Source organism: Montipora capricornis, chromosome 13 (genome assembly GCF_036669925.1).
Source record: "Montipora capricornis isolate CH-2021 chromosome 13, ASM3666992v2, whole genome shotgun sequence".
NCBI lineage: Eukaryota > Metazoa > Cnidaria > Anthozoa > Scleractinia > Acroporidae > Montipora > Montipora capricornis.
This window is the reverse complement of record NC_090895.1, coordinates 37,713,336-37,733,335: the sequence shown is the minus strand read 5'-3', so window position 1 is coordinate 37,733,335 and position 20,000 is coordinate 37,713,336. Positions and strand designations below refer to the sequence as shown.

Below are 20,000 nucleotides of genomic sequence, written 5' to 3'. Positions count from 1 at the left end.
AAACCTCTTTGTGCTAGGGTGATTCTTAAATTCATCCACCCTCATTTGAGTGCCGTCACTTTCAGCGACGTCGCAAAAATAATCATTAAGTGTCTCAGCAACACACTTGGAATCTGTAATCAATAATTGTTCGTTCTCCAGCAAAACAATGTTAGACTGCATCTTCACCTTACTTGGTAAAAGCGGTTTTATTTTCTTCCAAAGTTCTCTATGATGTTTTTTCACTCCCTTATATTACGTCTGATGCCATGTTGTTTGTGCTCTCTAGATGAGAGAGCTTGGACTGCCTATGGTGGTACGTGTATGTATGTGCAATTATTAAGCCGTACTACAAGACACTCCAGAGCCTCTCTTGACCTCCTGAGTGGGACATTTACCTGAAGTACATTTGCCATGGTCATTTCCTTGCATTATGCTTGCCCATGGTGGCATACTGAGATTACATGTAGTGCCCATCACACTAAGTCTTATAATAATTATTAACAACATTGACATAACATGACCGGAAATACCAGGCAAAATTTGACTGGGAATAAATTAAGGACAACAATCCTTTTCATAATTTTAGGAAGCCTAATTAGTAGTAAATTATAAATATCAAGATTGAGTAATGTACAGTTATAGCAAATTGTTTATAGTTGACCCAAGATTTGGACTAACTGGATTTAGTATAACTTGATCATGAGTGTTTACATTGTATATTTAATTATTGCCCTTCTCAGAATAGTATTTAGAATTATGTTCAGTGAGGTACGTAACCGCACTGTTGCTTTAATTTATACTATTGTCTTAAATATTTTTAATTTTTAAGTTTAAGTCCTATAATGGTTCTTCAACCATTTTTTTTTTTGACTTTTATTTGTCATTAATTTTTTAAATTTTTTTTTATGTAGAGTGATGTTAAGACAATCAGAAATATTGGTGTATCTGCACATATTGACTCAGGAAAGACAACGCTTACTGAGCGGTTGTTATTTTACACTGGTAGGATAAGCCATATGCACGAGGTTTGTAGAAAACTAAGCAATTACTTTTAGCCTCTTAAAATGAAAGTGATTAAGTGTAAGATCAAATCCACTGGTAAACTGGCATTTTGACGTTTATTTGTATCCTTAACAATCAAGACCCAAACAAATACTGGTAACAAAGTACCGTCTAGTTCCATTGTTAGTTCGAGTGAATTTGCTCTGCTAGACAAACACACAAATCTCTCGGTCTAAGCAACTACATGTGTGACTGAAATGGTGGGAAGTAGAAACAGGGAACCCAGCCGCAACATGAAGATAGTGGTTCTCTTTATGGCTCTTGAATTTAACAAAGCATTGATGTTATGAGAATGCATAAGAATGATCCCTAAAATGTATTTCTCTGTTTGTTCACGCTCTCTACTTTCCTTCCTCTTTGGAGCTAACAGCACTCTCCATTTCATCCGACTTCATTTTATGTATTAATCATGCACTTTTGTTCAATTTTTTTTTCATTTGTCAAGGTGCGAGGAAAAGACAATGTGGGTGCTACTATGGATTTCATGGATCTTGAAAGGGAGAGAGGAATCACCATACAGGTGTGAGGCGATACTCTTGTTTGGCAACCACCTTGAGTGGAGGTTTATGTGCATTGCAAAATGGTTACCAGAGGCAACCTTAATCTGCATGACATTGTAACCATTGAAAAACCTTATCAAATGAAGGTCAGGTGCATGTAGGTACGGCTAAGGTAGGTAACTATATAACCTTTATTTACACAGGATATGTATGAAAGCTGAAAGTTTGTGGAGTTGTGTACAATACATTACTTCTTTACATTAAAATACAAATTAATATGCAGTTTTACAATACGTTACAGCTATAAAATAAAAACAATACAATTGAATACAATTTTTAAATGCTATCAATGTAACATTCAAACAAATTCAAATAATACAAACTCTTCAAGTTAACTTTAACTTTATTTGTTTTTTATTCTTCTTTATTATTATTGTTTTCTAGTCTGCAGCAACATACCTTAACTGGAAAGACACCAAGGTCAACATCATAGACACACCAGGTAAATTTTGGTTTAACTTGAGGGAATGAACACAGCTCTTGCCTGAGCACATACCGTAGTTATTCAGTTATGAGGCGCACTCGGCTATAAGACACACCCCAAACTTAGCAATTTAATCAAGCTAAGTTCTCAAACTGAAAATTATGTGAAAATACTCGGTTATAAGACGCACCAAAAAATTGAGAGTTTTCAAAAGGATGTGATGAATTTGAGAACAATTATCCTTACACAATTGGCATGTGAACTCTTTTTGTTAACGTATAAAACAAAGTGAAAAAGGCACGCATTTAATGATATACATAAAAACAAAAGCTAAAAGTCCACACCTGAAATGATAAACATACAACGCATACACATTTATTTGAACCTTCCGACTTAATAAATAGTCAGAGTTCAGACTTCAGACTTCAAGCAAAAGCAAACAGCGCAAAAACTCCCACGAAAAGTCATATTCAAAGGTGTTCGACAGCTGAATATCAACACGCCACCAAGGATGCAAATTTCAGTGCACAAGAAAGCCTGGATGAACGAAGAAGGACTATGTTTTATCTCCACACTGTTTGTTCAGAGAAGAAACTTTTCATGCAAGCGACAAACACGATTCTTGGAATTCGAAACAAGGTTCGAACGATTGTATTGTTGTCACGGGTATCACGTTACTGAGCACCTGCTCTTAAGGACGTATGCAAATTTCCGTTTGTTTGCTTTTCTCTTGAAGTCGTTTATTGTTCTAAAGGTCTCTAAAAGCACTATTCTTTTTAATAGACAACTAGTGTCCTTTTCTTGTGTTGTTTAATCTGCAAGTTCTTCTCAAATTGTGATCTTAAGATTTTGTTGCGCGAAAATACTTGGCTATAAGACGCACCCCAATTTTAGCACTAACTTGCCACCCAAAGACAAATTTTTCTTGAAAAAACTGTGCACCTTATAATCGAATAACTACGGTATAATATTGCTATTAAATTATCAATCTTATATATTGCATTTTTACATGAAGCATTTTGATTGGCTTTCCTCATCTCAGTTATCAGCTCATACATGTATATCATATATGATCTTATATGGAAACTGATTGCACCTGTTGTTTTGGAAAATGGGAACAAAAATTAATATTAGGTCTTGTAAAACTGAAGTAGTTTCCTGTTGTGCTTGTTGGGTGTGAGATTGCATGCTCATGGAATAATAATTAATTGGATAAAAACATTTCATACAGATTTTAAAGTACACGTATTATGGAAAGGGTTAGGATAGTGGTGAAAGCACTTGCCTTTGACTGATGTCTTTGGGATTTGTTTCTCTCAGGCCCAGGCCAAACTTCCAACTTCAAATGAGACAAACTAGATGGAACTTTGGGTCAACCTAAATTAACTTTGTTGGGTTAAACGTTGAAAATAATGTCGAACCAAATGCAAAAGCAAAAAATATGTAGTATGATAAATCATACAAATGTTTCAATTAACTCCCAATTATTGGGAGTTAAGTTCAACTCATGAGAAGTCTGACGTTTGTTCCAGACTCGATCTTCACATGTTATATCTGTCAGAGGCAGACCGATAAAATGTGTTGGTCAATCCAAATGCAGTTCGTCGGACTTATCATGAACTTAATTCCGGCTAATTGGTTCGTCCCATGTGAAATGGGCATTACTAAACCACGAAACAGCTAAACGAAACACTAAAACACCATGTAGGACCCCACAATACATTAAATACTAACCAACAAAGGTTGAATTTAAGATTAAATATCGTTGTAGGCCTAATTAGGCATAAAACGTTATTGCGCTCCGAATTCATTGAGATTAAGATTAGGATTCAGATTAAGACTTAGATAGGAGCAATAACTTTTTAGGCCTAATTTGTCCATATAAAACTATGTTTAATCTCAACTCAAACCTTTGTGGATTAGTATTCAATGTATGGTGGGGTCATTCGTGGTGTTTTGGTGTTTCGCTGTTTCATTGTTTAGTAATGTCCATGTGAAATTCAAGGTTTGGCCTGGGCCTCACTCCAAGGGTTGAGTTTGTTGACTTTTGCTTCTGCTTTGCAAGGTGTTTCTACCCTACATTATACTCTGAAATTTCCCTTTTTCTGAAAAAAACACCCAATACTTGATTTCAGCCAATGTAATTTACACTGTACGTACATGTATGTAGTGCAGTCCCACATCAATGCTCTGGCACTAAACCTGTTGATATCACTGCCGCCATCATTATCATCATCACCATAGATGAACCATGACATACATGTACTACATCAGTTACCGCGATCTCATTAGTTTAGATGTATGTTATTTAACTTCACTGTCTGTCAATAACAGGTCATGTGGACTTCACAGTAGAAGTTGAACGAGCCCTAAGAGTTCTTGATGGAGCTATTTTGGTGCTTTGTGCAGTTGGTGGAGTGCAGGTAAGACTGATGTGTGTCGTAGGTAGCACTTAATTTGATCTAATATTAAAATACAGTTGTACAAACAAGATGAACATATTTCAATCATATTAACTTTTCAGACGAAAAATGACGTCCAAATTTTCTTTCATTATTTTACCAAAAAAATGTCCCTTTGGTGCATGACCTTTAGTGTACCTTTCTTGAAGATCATCACGATTCGCTTTTGCAAGAATTATTCCAAATAATTATTAACAGAGCAGTGTTTTCAGTCTTGATGTAAAGAAGACTACATTCAGAAAATGAAGCGTGAAAAACCATCCACAATTTGGACACTCCCTCTGTGTGCATGAGTTAAAGTAGTTTAAGGCAATACGTACAGTGTATCTCTTTAAGGCTGTTATTTTGTTTCTTTATCAGAGCCAGACATTAACAGTGAATCGTCAAATGAAGCGATACAATGTACCTTGCATTGCATTTATTAATAAACTTGACAGGTGAGCCAGGCCAAGGGGTTGGTGTAAGAAAACTAGCAATAACCCACAGTACATTAAAAGGGCCATGTCACATTATTTTAAGGTGTTTAGGGGACATCTTTAGTTAATTATGAGTTTGAAACTCGAAAACGGTAGCATGGAATTCCTTCACTAATAAAAAAATTAATTGTCGTTGCAAGGTGATTCTGAGAAAAAAACGACCTTTATCCAGGCCAATTGGCATAAACTTGAAAAACGTCAGGACGTCTTTTCCAGATTACCCAAATGCATTCCATTTCATTCTTGTCCATTTGTGTGCATCCATGCTTCTTTTTCCTTTTGTTGTATTTCTTTTAATATGTTGTTCAACAGTTTTAAGTGGTAATTATTGCAATGTTGCATTCTACTTTTTGGGCATTTTGCGTGTCATGAAATTCTTGAGTTCAAAATTTTTGCGTGCCATAGCCCCTTTAAAGGCCCTTTCCCAATGTGACTTATTTTATTTTATTATATTAGAATTGGAGCAAACCCAAGCCGTGTTTTGAGTCAGATCAGGTATGAAAATTGAGTTTGCAGCAGCAGTTGATTTTTGTGAAACTCAGTTTGTTTTTATTGCCCCTTTTTGTTACAATCCTCCTTGTACAATTCTCTTGTTCTTCAGTCTCAGAGGGAGACTGTCATGAACAGAGAATTTTGGTAGAATTCTCGGGTACACTCTTGTCACAAATTAGTGGAAAAATATAGTACTCTTTGCTACTCTTTGTCAGAGCAAAGCTTCAGCATACAGCTGCCTTCATCCAGCTGCCAATTGGCTTGGAATCCGAGGTTACAGGTGTCATAGACCTGGTACGATGGAAAGCTTACTATTTTGAAGGAAATCAAGGGTAAGTTGATTATATGGAAATCAATTTTTAGGCTAATTAATTTATTGATTGTCATAAAATGTCATGTGATACCAAATAGCTTTTTTTTGTGGAGAAAGACTTAAACAAGATGCCCCAAATAGAGTGAGAACACCATTTGTGGCAACAGTCAGCTTTGTTTTTATTGGCCCTTATTGTTACAGCAGTTTCCCATAGAGTTTTGTCAGGTCAGAGTTCATCATACTTCAGTTGTAGACTAGATGCCCCTTCTGCTAAAGTCTCTTTTGTTACATGTCGTGACCGAGCAATGTTGTTTCGGCCAAACAGGTCCAAAGTAGTGGAAGGTGTCATTCCTGAGGACATGGTCGGAGAGTGCACAAAAAGAAGACAGGAACTAATAGGTATAGTCAAGGAGTGACATACGTGTATATGTTGTAGTTCAATTTGCACTTTGGTACAATTTGTTTTTGAACTGGTACAGAATATATTGAACTGGTACGAAATAGTTTGAACTGGTACAATTTTAATTTGTACTGGTGCAAAAACAGTGAAAATAGTTTAATGTTTGTTGAACACAAAGAACACACTTCATTGATAACAGCAGCTTGCCATTCATTTACTTAGTTCGAGAGGTTACTGAAATAAGGTTTGCTGAGCATTCAGAGCAGGACAGAAATAGCAAGACTGGTTGGAAACACTTAACAGTCTGGTTTGACCAAGAATAACATGAGTGGTTTTAACCACTAATTTACACAATTTAAGCCTAAACACTTGTTCTAGAATGGTTAGCTCTGCTGACTAACCCACTTGTTCTAGAATGGTTAGCTCTGCTGACTATCTATCAGAACTTATCACCATTAGAACTCCATCAAGATATAAATAAGATCAAACAATGTGATATTGTACCACCAAAAGTAAAAACACTCAAAACATTGGGTCACTCTGCATTTGCAGGAAATACGCAATGCTAATTAAGACAGTAGAGCATTTCAAGAATTATGAATTCTATGGTGTTCCTTTTAAATACACATTTATTTATTTAAATACACATTTAGTCAATAGTTTAATATATACATTTTTGCAGTATCATATTTTTTTCCTAATGTAAAGAATTAAAATTAATTTTAATGTATTTTATTTTATCTTTATATTGTAATGCACAAAAATTGTGAGCATTATGAAACGTGCAATACAAGTAAAAAAGGTCTTAAAAGATATGTAAGTTATTACATGACTGTATTTGTATAGTGATAATAATTATTTATCATTGTTCTTAAATGAAAAGGTTAACTGTACAAACTCTCATTAATTGTATTGATTCAGTCGTCTTTTAAAAGTCTGAGTGTTCGGTTTATCCGAATGGGGTTTTGAATCTATAACCTACAACTACTGTAAGGCTCAACCTATGAAGCATGTAATGACCCTGCTTGATTTTATCTTCTTTAATAGAAACGGTGGCTAATGTTGATGAAGTTCTTGGTGAAATGTTCTTAGAGGAAGTTCAACCAACAGAGGAACAGCTTATTGTGAGTAAATTGATAGATTTTGGCTGATTTTCAAAAGACAACACAATGCATTAAGCAGCTGTTTCAAAAAGGTTGTAATGAAAAATGCAAGCGTTGATGGCACAGTTGCAAAAGCTGTCGTAAGGAACTTTAAGTTCATACACAAAAAAATCTCTCTGACTTCTGTATTTTAGAGAAATCTTTAAAAGATTGCAGGTTGGAGGTGTTGTGGATGTGTGTTTGCGAGTGCCTAAAAGTTGCTATGTATGCACATTTATGTTGTTAGTATTAAAGGGATACCTTCATTCATTAAATAAATGTGTACAGAGCCGTTGTTCTGACCACCCTCTGGTATGGCTCCAAGTCATGGATCACCTATCGTCACCACCTGCAATTCCTTGGGCACTTCCATCAGCGCTGCCTCCACACCATCCTCAACATCCACTGGAGTGACTTCATCACCAACATCAAAGTCTTGGAACCAGCAGGGATAACCAGCATTGATGCCATGGAGTTGAAGTCTCGGCTTTATTGGGCAGGGCACGTCTCAAGAAAGTAGGATCATCAACTACTCAAGATTGTGCTGTCCACTGGTCACCGCAACAGGGAAGCACCAAAGAAGAGATACAAAGATTCTCTGAAGAAATTCCTGGGTGCCTGTCACATCGACCTCTGCCAGTGGTCTGCTCTAGCCGCACATCGTGAGGCCTGGCAGAACGCAGTTCATCAAGCCAGCTTCTCCTTTGAGAACTTCTGCAGAGCCAACCTCATGGAGAAAAAGAGAAGGAGGAAGAACCAATACTGCAGCACTGCCACCACCTGATCAGACCTTTCCCTGCAGTTGATTATGCCTGTCCTGCAATAGACCCCATGAGCCACCAGCGAGCTTGCAGCAGACGTGGACAACCCCCTTCATAAATCTTTGCTTGCGAAGCCAAGGCGTGAGAAAGAGTAAAATGATCTCTTCATTCGTTAAATAAATGAAGCTGAAAATGATTATTGAAGCCTCTGCATGTATATAAATTATTGGGAGAGAGACTTGTACATGTTTTAGCAGTGTGCAGGAAATAGTCAGCACTAATTACTATGGTGCAGGATGTAGGAAGTATAATTTATCATCTGAATTTAGTCTTAAGGTTTACCTGCCACCATCTCCTGTAGCTCAATGATTGATCATCTGAACAAGTAATCAGATCACAAGATCAAAAGATCACAAGTTCAACTCTTGTAGTTGATGAACTTTTCTAGTATGCCAGAGTCATCGCGTGTAAATAAAATAATCTATGAAGCTACTGTGTAGTATTTGTGGAGTTCACCTTTGCATTGCGACTACTCTTCTCAAACTTTTGAACTGTAAATTTACAGAAGTCAAGACAAGAGCCATACCACAATCAAAGGCAACACAAATGCTACATGTAGTTTTTCATTGGCCTTTGCTGTTGTCTTAGCTAGGGTTGAGGCCATCCATCATCCTATTGAACAACCTGGCCTCAGTAATACTGGTACTTATTTTTATACCAATCCCAAATGGACTGAAAGCTGAACAAACTTCAGATTACACGTGTTGGGATTTGAACCCAGAGCACTGGGATACAGTCCACAAGCAAGCTCCACTTCAGGACCACCCCATGACAAGAAACATTAGTGATACTTGTTGCAATTGTTTACTGACCAGTACTTGCTTTTGTTTTTAATGTGAAGGCTGCCATTCGCCGAGTAACCATCAGGAGAGCATTCACACCCGTTTTTGTTGGATCAGCTCTGAAGAACAAAGGAGTGCAGGTTTGTAAGTTCCTCTTCTATCATTGAAGTGTACATAACTGACGCGACATCACATTACATACATGTAGGCATCACATGGCTGGTGACATCATTGACATGTATTATGGACGTGACAAGACATTAAAGTTGGGTGATGAAGCAGTGTTTAGTGCTATTGCACCATCACGGGTGCAAATAGTTTTCAAGTCTCAACATTTTGTGGTCTTTTTTGTCCCCTTAAAAGTGCATGTGTACACTGTAAACATAGCCGCAAAGGTAAAAACAAAACAGGGGACATTACTAACCAAAAAAACAGCGAAACAAAGCACCAAAACACCAAGTATGACCCCACCATACTGTACATTGAATACTAACCGACAAAGGTTGGATTTGAGATTAAACATTGTTTTGGGCCAAATCAGGCCTAAAAAGTTATTGCGCCTAATCTCAGTCTTAATCTGAATCCTAATCGTAATCTCAATGAATTAGAAGCAATAACGCTTTACGCCTAATTAGGCCTGCAACGATATATAATCTCAAATCCAACCTTTGTCAGTTAGTATTCAATGAATTGTGGGGTCATACATGGTGTTTTAGTGTTTCGTTTCGCTGTTTCACTGTTTTGTGGTTTTGTAATGCCCCAAAACAGGGTTAAGCTTTACTTTAGAGACTGAAAAAAATGTCTGCCTATCTATGGACACCAAAAAATTTGCTAACAATTAATTTTGGTTAGCATAATTATTATCAGTGCACAAGGGTCTTTTGAATTGTCTTTGTCTACGAATGGAAAGGATTCAAATGTATGTATCCTTACCATCTCTTTGTCAGACTTACTGTAAGTATAATCAAAGCTCCACAACCACTTTGAATTCATAGATGCTCAGCTGTGGTAATGAACACCACTGTAGAGCCAGGTGTTTATTGTCTTCTCTACTTTTGACAAGAAGTTACATGTACAAATCCCAAACATTTTGCTGAAAGCTCTTGATGTAAGTGACTACCCTATATTGGTTTATAATGTGGTTGCTTACAAGAGCCTGTGAAATCCTCATACACATACTTATAGTTGCAATCATTTTTTGACTATTTTTTAAAAAATTGCCAAAATTTGTTATTGTGAGCTCAAGCTCCTAAAATTCACCAAACAAGTTTTCTGAACAAATACTGTTGCATCTTGACAAAGTCATTTTCATATCATACAACATAATAAATTTGTTTATTTTGAGCTAGTCATGCATAATGTGTTTATGACATGCCCAGTGACAGGGCATAGAATGGCGTGACATGACATGACACAACATCGGTCTTCCAACAACCTTTCTCTAGTTTTGTAATTTTTGATGTATGGACTTGCTGGCACCCACTGTAACACTACTTCCACGATGCGGCAGCCATTTTGAATTATATTGTTTTAATAGCTATTATGGGATGCCCAGGGGACAAAATACATGTACGCATTAATTTTCCCTTGGAGAATTCCACCATATGTTTTCAAACAATGGAAATAACAATGGCTGCCGAATCGTCGAAGTAGTCTGTTCAGCTAAGTATTATTGTTTATTTATTTATTTATTTATTTATTGATATATACTCAATAGACCAATTTCGATATATTAAAATTCAGTCGAAAACAAAAGACATCATCTGGAGGCTCTGGGGAATAAATATAAGGGTTTGTATGAGTTTATTCCCCAGAGCCTCGCGATGATGCCTTTTGTTTTCGACTGAATTTTAATATATCGAAATTGGTCTATTCAATTGCACAAATTAGGCCAGTTTATACAAAACTGTAAAGCTCCCAATAGAAATCAATTCCTTGGTAGAAATAAAATTAATACTTTAAACATTCTAACAATATCTAAAAATCAAACTAACATTACTAATTTTAAAAATTGCTAATGCCATCAACATATATATGAATGACTTTGTTGTTGAATCACTGATATGAAAGTTAAATTGCTCAGTGACATTTTTATAAAATATAATATATATATCCCCGTGATTTGTCTTCTCTGTAGCCTCTCTTGGATGGTGTTGTGGATTACTTACCTAATCCAAGTGAAGTCAGAAATTTTGCTTTGGACACGGAAAAGTAAGATTTGTACTTAAACCAAGAGAAGTGTTTTTCTTTGATAACTAGGGCGTAGTTGGAAAATACAGTGGTGGTGTAATTATTGCTAATCCTCCCACCCAGAGTTGCACTTATGACCTTCCAAATGGATACCCAGCCACTTACATGTGCCTCCAAGAGATTGTTGCTAGGTTTGAAAATGTTATTGAATTTTACAGTCATGCTTTGCTAATCCATTCCCTGAACCTGCTTAATGCACTTTGGTCTCTTTGAAACCTTCAATGTCCATTCGTGATCTTCGTTCACGAAGAAAATTTAATAACAGTGTACCTTGTGGGTTTCTGACAGTATTGCACATTATCAAGGAGTTTAAATTAAAATACCATGACGGCTACAGCAACGACAACCCCCCTGCCCCCTCCTGGGGGGACTTGCATAGGTAAGGGGCGGGGATGCTCGTTGTCTCGCTTAGTTTTGTAAATTTCGGATTTTGGTCTCCCTTAGGGTATTCGGGGCAAAACGCCATCATATGTAGCCCATATGTAGCCGTGAAGCTTTCGCTTAGGGTTCCACGCGAAGAAATTTCAAAAAATAAATTTAAATTTTGTCTCTTTTAGGGGTCAAAAAAGTCTGGGCCAAGCTCAGATTGGTTCCCTTTTGGGGTTTAATTCAAAATTTCCGACCAGCATCCCCACCTCTTCATATGCGGAGTCCCTCCCCCTCCTTCCCCCCGGGAGACAACACCACAAAGCAATAGTATAACTGGTTAAAAGAAGAAAAACCGTGCTGCACGTGGGAAACACATTGCAGCACCTAGTTTTGCGGTACTTTGCACAACAACTACGTGAAATCACCAAATTTGAGGTTTTGGCGCAGACAACGTGAGCATACAAACCTATCATCTTCTATTTTCACTCTGAAACCGCTAGTACCAAATTTATATTTAGGATACTTTGTCTGTACATTGTACGATGTGCTCGAGATGGAATAGTGGCGAATGACTTACGATAGGGATGGGACGACGTTGCACGCAATGTCTGTTTTTGTTTGTGTAAAACAGTGGGTCTTTCTTGTACCTTTTTCACATGGCCTGACGATCACATTTCAGCATACAATCGAGACCTCAGAGTTGTCAACATAGCTTTCAACTTGTAACCTTGTAAAATTTTACACGAATATCAAAGAATAAGCATTTTCTTACGAATTATTTTTATTGAAGCCCTGACGAGAAGGTGGAGCTGAGCAGTGAGAGAGATCCATCTTTACCATTTGTTGGACTTGCTTTCAAACTCGAGGTAAGTCTAACAGAAAGATTTTTTAGCCACATATGTAGTATTGGACCACTCACCACGTCGCCCACTAATATGTGACCTGAGTTCAGTCTTGGATGATGCCATATATGAGCGGAGTTTGATGGTTTTTACCCCGCCTGTCTCAAGAGATTTTTCTTGTGCACATGATTTTCTCCTGTTGTCTTTTTAAATCTAGTGTTTGATTTGATTTGCACATGTCGTGTCTTAAAGACTTAACAGGGCTCCAATTTTTCGTGGAAATATGACACTTAACGCGGAAAAAAGCCGTTCTAAAAATAAGGGTTGACTCCGGGAGCGTTTTCACATCGATACGGTTTCATGACTTCGAAACTGCGTCAAAATCGACGCAGTTTGGAAGTGTTTACACGGAACCGTTTTCGCCAGAAAATCCAAGTCGTGATGGTATAAGCGAGCGCTGCACTACGTGCTAAATTCACTGTTTTGAATTGAACAATGCAAATTTCGCGCCGAAGTAGTAACCGTATTCAAATCGATGTGGTTTCGCTGTTTACACGACAGATGAAACCGCATCGTTTTGAAAACGCTCCACTTTTGGCAGCTCTCGTATTCATTTGGTTCCGCTCTCATATTCATTGGCTTCATGTGTCAGTTGAATTTGTTGGCTCTCTAATCTGCTCTCGCGGTACCTTTTTCTGTGGATAATCCGGTATCCCCTCATCGAAGACCAATGCTTCTTTTTTTCTGCAATCTTCTCAATTCTCAAACAAGGTATCAAGGGGGAGTCAGGGTGCCTCCCACCTCTGCAACCTGGGTTCAACCCTGGCCTCGAGGTTGTATGTGAGCTGATTTTCAGTCGATCCCATCCTGACTCCGAGGGTTTTTTCCGGGTACTCCGGTTTTCCTCCCTCATTAAAATCAACTCTGGATCAATAACATCCGGGGGAATACCCTTGTATAGAGATAACCTCTGGTATGTCTCTCTTTCATTGTCTTGAATGAATAAAGTTTGTACTATTACTATTATTATTATTATTATTATTATTATTATTATTATTATTATTATAGATTTCTATTAATTAGTATGCTAAGACCAAAGAGAAAGACACATATGTAATGGCACTTTTTTTAAAATAATGGTCTAGTATAGTACGAAACCTTTTAGTTTTTATAGATTTCTATTAATTAGTATGTTAAGAGCAAAGAGAAAGACACATGTAATGGAATTTTTTTTTAATGCATATTAAATTATTATTATTATTATTATTATTATCATTATCATTATCATTATTATTATTAAATTTTTATTAAGGTTTTATCATGTTCAGTCAATATTGTGTTCTTATTTCTTTGGATAGGCTGGAAGATTTGGCCAGCTAACCTACCTCAGAGTGTACCAGGGCTCTCTTAAGCGTGGGGGCTACATCGTAAACACCAGGACCGGAAAACGTGTCAAGGTCCCAAGGATCGTCCGAATGCATTCGGATACTATGGAGGTGATAAATTCACTGCGTTGAATGCATTTCGTATTTATTAACGCAGAAACATTTTCAACCATGATAAAGTCCTCGGTGAATGTTTTAATGTTCAATGAATTTAAGTCTCAACATTTGCTTTCCTCGTTGTTTGCTCAAAAATATCACGTCTCATTCTTAAAACCCCTTCGCTCCCAATATTTGAATATTAGTTCTCCTTACTGACTGCCATACATTACATTAATTTTTATGTCAGTCATGGGAATCATGATGTATCCAGACAAAAACTCAGATGATAAATTTCTTTGTTCTCGCTACCAGTCTGTTTGACTATAGATGTATTCGGCTTGTGAGGAGAAAATTTATATCAATCACTCTTTTGGAGTCCAAAAAGGTTAACATACAAGAAGTAAGAGAAATTCTGGCTCGCTTTTACCCGCGCTTTTCGCCAGCTGCATGCATGGATTCAGTTTGCGTTGTGATTGGCTCATTTGATCCTCTGCGTCAGTTACCATTGGCTAGAGAATGAACCATGGTTTTGGTTTTGCGAAAGGCAACTGAAAAACATCCAAGTGCTGAAGCCATTTTGAATCTAAGTGCGATGACCAATAGCCTAAGGGCTGATACGAAATTTGAGTGCCTCACTCTCCACTGTCGAAACATACCCACGACTCTTTCTGCTTTGACTAAACTCTTTTTCCAGGATGTGCCAGAGGCCAACGCTGGTGACATATGTGCTTTGTTTGGAGTGGAGTGTGCATCTGGGGATACATTTACTTTGGAAGGAGCCAAACCAATCTCCATGGTAACACGTCACTTCCATGCGCTTTGTTCCAAAATGGGCGCCATTTTGGTATTGGTTTGTTTGCTTTCAAATTAGCCTTTGTTGCCTCGTCCTTAAACTTAAAATTCAAAAGAATATTTAACCTTGAACGAGGCAACAAGGGCTAATTTGCAAGCAAACACAGGAATACTTAAATGGTGGCCATTTTGAAATAAGTGTATTGTATTGAAAGCCTGCTCTCTTTTCCGGTCCATGTTTAACCCGCCGGATCCCGATATTGTAATAATAATAATAATAATAATAATAATAATAATAATAATAATATGTAATTAAAATGCACTTGTAATTGACAAGAAAGATCGAAAGGGGATAATCATCGATATTGCTGTACCAGCTGATGTAACAGTAGGGAAAAAAGAAAGGGAAAAAGTGGAAAAATACCAGGACTTGAAGAGAGAGATCGGAAGACTGTGGAAACTCAAAATGGTGGAAGTCGTACCTGTAGTGATAGGAGCCCTTGGAAGTGTCACCAAAGGATTTGATAGGTGGATTGGAAAGCTAGGGATACCATTCAATGCTGGAGTAATGCAAAAAACTGCCTTGTTGGGAACTGCAAGGATATTGAGGAAAGTGTTGGAAATGAGAAGGAAAGATAATTCTGTTAGCCTTTGGTCATTATGTTGAAACTTATAATAATAATAATAATAATAATAATAATAATAATAATAATAATAATAATAATAATAATAATAAAATAATAATAATAATAATAATAAAATGATAAAATGATAACGATTTATTGACAGTATTTCTACATGGTAGCTTTACATCCGTCATATGATCTAAGGAACTGACTACTTAAAATCTAACTAATTACAAACGTAATACACAAGTTGAAAACTATTGAAAATTGTAAAGATCTAGAAATGCTATAAATTCTATGAATAAACATAAGTAAGGAACCTTGTCAAGACAACTTAAGCGCGTGTTGGCCCTGCTCTTTAAAATTTTAAAACAATCATTCAAGTCTGGACACCGCCTTACATTTGCGGGTAGGGGATTGAATAAAGTTGCTAATGAGCCCTGGAAAGTGTCCTTAATTAAGCGAATTTCTATTACAGGCGCATTGCTAAAGCGCAGTGTACGTTGGGGATTGTGCCTAGTCAATTGCAAGTATTCAGGCCAAGCCTCACGAAAAAGAGCTCGGTGTCCAAACTTATGAATGCTTAGTTGAGTATTTGCCAGCGTAGGTAGCCAGCCAAGCTCAAGGACGTCTCTTTCCGAGCAGAAACTTATTGAGATACTGTATTTGTCCTTTATACTGCAGGAGCCGATTTTCGTTCCTGATCCAGTTATTTCATTGGCAGTGGAAGCCAAGAATAAGGTAAGCAGAAAAGGTTCTCTCTCTTCACTGAACCACGGAGTCGGAGTTGTGATTAAACGAATACGACATTACGATTAAGTGAAAATCGAGTATCATAATCGTAAGATTAACAAATCGGAAGTGGTTCAGCGTTGTCTGTAATCTTATCGACAATGATATTCGTCATCACAGTGGTCAAAATGTTGTGGACATACGAGGCGCAGCCTTTTCTACCACAATATTCAACGCTAAAGAAAGTTTTTATTTCAGAGCGTGAGCAAAATCATGACAATCATGACACAAAGAAAGAGCAAGCGTTGTCTATAACTTTCTCGCAATATGATTGGTTTATTTCCCCAAATGGGCGTTCCTGATTGGCTATTACATTGCGTGACAAATTGACGCGAGCATGACGCGTGTAGCATTGTCTAGACTCTTATCGACAACGGCAAATTAGCCAATCAGATTGCGAGATTACAAGTAATTGTGGTAAAAAACTCTTCAGAATCTGACTTCGACTCAATCTCTAAGGACAAAATGAAAACTATGAACATGTAAGTGGAGTTAGAAGCAGAAACGGAATAATACGCCAATTACTATGCACGTGAATTACATGTACTAGCGTTTTCAATGGCTTATAATAATCACGATGATGATAATGCCGATGCCGATGACGATGACGATGACGATGACGATGACGATGACGATGATCGTGATGGTGGTGGTGGTGATGGTGATAAGAGCCAGATAAGTTTGTGAAAAGAATGATCAAGGAAAGAGTGAAAGATTTGTCGGAGAAAGAGTTTCTTGGGCAAAATGTGCGGCCGACTAAGGATGTGGAACCTTAAAAAGGAAACTGAAGGCTTTGTCAGAGCAGCACAAGATCAGGCGTTAAGGCCAAAAATATATCAACATGGGGGTGCAGGGATGGCGTAGTGGTGAGAGCACTCGCCTCCCACCAATGTGGCCCGGGTTCGATTCCCAGACACCGCGTCATGTGTGGGTTGAGTTTGTTGGTTCTCTACTCTGCTCCAAAAGGTTTACTCCGGGTACTACGCCGGTTATCCCTTCTCCTCAAAAACCAACATTTGATTTGATTTGACTTTTACAGTGTTACGAGGGCCACCCTAATTAACTTTGTGTTAGCTACTTGGTGCCACCCTCTTTAGACTTTGTTTCATTATTCATCATCATTGTGCAGAATGTGAACACAGGTAAACGAGATTGTTGGAACCAAGAGTCCATCGAATTGTTGCCGCCGCAGTGAGTGAGCTTGAAGCGAACGAACGGGGCAGCTATCTGATTGGGAAAAGAATACATTTTTCTTCGAAACGTAAGGGATTGTGGTCAAAGGCGCAAGGAATTGTGGTTATGCGCGAATGCAGGAATGAAGATGCGCGGTAAAACCTTGTCACACAGAAGATGTTAGCAGTGTTGCTAGCAGTGTTGCTAGCAGTGTTGCCAGCAGAGGTCTCTTTTCTTTTTGGGTTTGCTGGGCTAACGCAAGGCAAAAAGAGACCTGGTAGCAACCTGCTTTTTTTTAGTCTTCTGGTTCATTCTCGCTTCTTTGATGCTTGTTTCATCCGTTTATGTAACCTTCATCGCAGCTTCGTGAAATACAAATAGCAAAAGCTGTCAGGCTGAACTTAACTGATGAATGGTCTAGATTCCGTTAAATATGAATATTTCAATTGGAAAAAAGGTATTTGGCGTCTACGAAAGGATCTCAAATGTCCTATATCTCTATGGTCTCCCATCCAAATACCAACCCTTCCCAACAGGGATTAACTTTTGCAAACGTTCTGTGATGTTTTGTGAAAGCATCACGAAGGACGAGTAGTGAATTAATATGCTAAATTTGGTGATTCTTTCGCATGTAAAGTGCACAAGTCACACGAAAAGTAGAACTAATAACCACAGCACTTCACGCTTCAAGTTGCAGTGAAAAAGAAGTTGAAGTGAACTTGGAAATGATCAACGTGCTCGATGCCAATTTAATCTATTCCATTATATTTCCTTCAATCTTTCTGGGTTTAACCACATCTCAGGGACTATTTTATGTTGTATCATTTCCTCAGAAATTGCATGATGCCTAGTTATTTTTATCGCAACTTACCTTTTTAAGCCAGACACGGATCCCACTTACGATTGGAAGTCTACTCAAGGGCAAAGTATATAGCTTTAACCAGTCACATGAATCATAGAGCACGGCACTCATTAAAACCTTCTCAAGAAGTACATGCTCGTATCCTCAAACATGCAAAGCATTGTTTTCTTTGTTTTCTCGAATGGGGCCCAGAAGGGGGTCTACGTTTTGTGAGACCTGTTAAGGACGGCGCCAACTAATTCAAAGGTATTTTTGCGCGGTTTACTGAATATGCGGGAAATGCACATCTTAACAAATTGGGCGTAACCACGCATTTTTTGAAGATAATTAATCAACAATATTTGTAAAAAGCTTTAAAATACAAAGCAATGTATGGCGTTCTTTACCAAATTGAAGTTTAAGTATCTCTTAAAAATGCGTGGTTACCCCCAGATTTCTTTTTGGATACCAAGAGCTTTTGCTAATTTCTGCTTTCTCCGCATGGTTTTCAACAGCGCAAAAATATCTCTGTATTAATAAGCACCACCCATAGGAAATCCGAGTATCTCGAGATGCGCATAACGTATGCGCAATAACAATAGTAGGCACCGTCCTTAAAATCTCTCTTCAATTCCATTCACGAACCGTCGTTAAATTACCGCAAGCATAATTGAACATCTCCCTACCCCTCAGCAGCATTCCTACCATTTAGGTAAACTAGTTGGAACATATTATGTTTGGGTGCAGTAAGCTTGCTCAGAAGGATTATAAGAAGAGACACGGTACCTTAGTTAGGGTTGACTTGTTCATTGGGAGCTGTGCAAGACATACAGCTTTTTACTTAGCGACAAGTGGTACAAACACAGCCCTGATTGGGTCACAGAGAATGACGCGGTAAAACTGTTGTGGGATTCCACCAGTTGCCAATTTCATCTGCATCTATACATGTTCCAGCACTCGGCAAAGTCACTTTTGACTTAAGGCTGTTTCTGCTTAGGTGGCCTTTTACGCCATAAGCCAAGCCGGCCACTTGATGGATGCGCGACTCGGTAACGCACTGAAGTAGTTTTCTTACTTTCAATAAATAGTACATATAGGCAGGAGCCCATCTGGAGCGTGCAACTTCCATACAGCGTCTGTGAAACGGCGTTTTCACAAGTAGGTTTACTTTTAGACTGGCCCTTCTCGCGAATTAGGTCAAGGGTGGTTTAGTGGTCATCAACCGTGCCTCCCGCCTCTGTGACCCAGGTTCAACTCTGGCCTCGGGTCGTACGTGAATTGAGTTTCAGTCGATCTCAATCTGACTCCGAGGGTTTTTCTCCGGGTACTCCGGTTTTCCTCCCTCCTCAAAATCGACTCCCGGCCTATTCCATCAGGCTGTGGTGCTGTGCTCCGAGGTCATACATGGGTCGTGGTCAGGGGCCGAGCGCCTAGCCGGCAGCACAGCTCCTTCGGCCCGACCTCGTTGAGCTGCGCCCTTAGTAATTCAGTCTCCGACTGCCAGAAAGGGCGATTAGCAGATCAGATATTATTACAAAAAACAAAGTGAGTTCCGGTTCGGTGACCCTATGACGTCAGCTTAATTTCTTGTAATTGGTCATCGGGCTCCTGTGGGAGTCTCATTCGCGGGAAATTCAATCTAAAAATAAATCGGTCTGTGAAAACGCCGTTACACGAACACAGTAGAGTTGTAGACTCCGGGTCATGGGTTCCTGATATAGGCGAGTTTTTACATGATTGCCTCCTCAGCATTAGCGCATCAAAATATAATCAACCAATACAAAAAAATAGGATAATACTCTTGTCCCTCCAAAATTTTACATACGGATTGGTTTTTTTTTCTCTTGGGACTTATAATGCTCCCAAGAAAAACTGGAAACAATGCTTATGCTAGGCTCGATTACCAGCCGCTGCT

General features: G+C 38.2%; 2 protein-coding genes across 2 annotated transcripts in view; one reads left to right on the top strand and one right to left on the bottom strand.

Annotated features, from left to right (window-relative positions):
• LOC138028708 (elongation factor G, mitochondrial-like) overlaps nucleotides 1-20,000 on the top strand; it is a 53,778-nt gene that overhangs the window by 4,972 nt on the left and 28,806 nt on the right. Inside the window, exons 3-17 of the mRNA XM_068876310.1 lie at nucleotides 894-1,007; nucleotides 1,490-1,564; nucleotides 1,989-2,046; nucleotides 4,363-4,451; nucleotides 4,851-4,927; nucleotides 5,423-5,461; nucleotides 5,674-5,790; nucleotides 6,097-6,170; nucleotides 7,219-7,295; nucleotides 8,976-9,056; nucleotides 11,054-11,127; nucleotides 12,326-12,401; nucleotides 13,736-13,873; nucleotides 14,556-14,657; nucleotides 15,964-16,020. Coding sequence (XP_068732411.1) covers nucleotides 894-1,007; nucleotides 1,490-1,564; nucleotides 1,989-2,046; nucleotides 4,363-4,451; nucleotides 4,851-4,927; nucleotides 5,423-5,461; nucleotides 5,674-5,790; nucleotides 6,097-6,170; nucleotides 7,219-7,295; nucleotides 8,976-9,056; nucleotides 11,054-11,127; nucleotides 12,326-12,401; nucleotides 13,736-13,873; nucleotides 14,556-14,657; nucleotides 15,964-16,020 — 1,248 coding nt within the window. The remainder of the gene's footprint in view (nucleotides 1-893; nucleotides 1,008-1,489; nucleotides 1,565-1,988; nucleotides 2,047-4,362; nucleotides 4,452-4,850; nucleotides 4,928-5,422; nucleotides 5,462-5,673; nucleotides 5,791-6,096; nucleotides 6,171-7,218; nucleotides 7,296-8,975; nucleotides 9,057-11,053; nucleotides 11,128-12,325; nucleotides 12,402-13,735; nucleotides 13,874-14,555; nucleotides 14,658-15,963; nucleotides 16,021-20,000) is intronic.
• The window catches only part of LOC138028711 (uncharacterized), an 11,344-nt gene continuing 11,207 nt past the window's right edge, over nucleotides 19,864-20,000 (bottom strand). The window contains exon 2 of the mRNA XM_068876312.1: nucleotides 19,864-20,000. This exon is cut by the window's right edge and continues 1,887 nt beyond it. The gene's annotated coding sequence lies outside the window, so the exon portion shown is untranslated.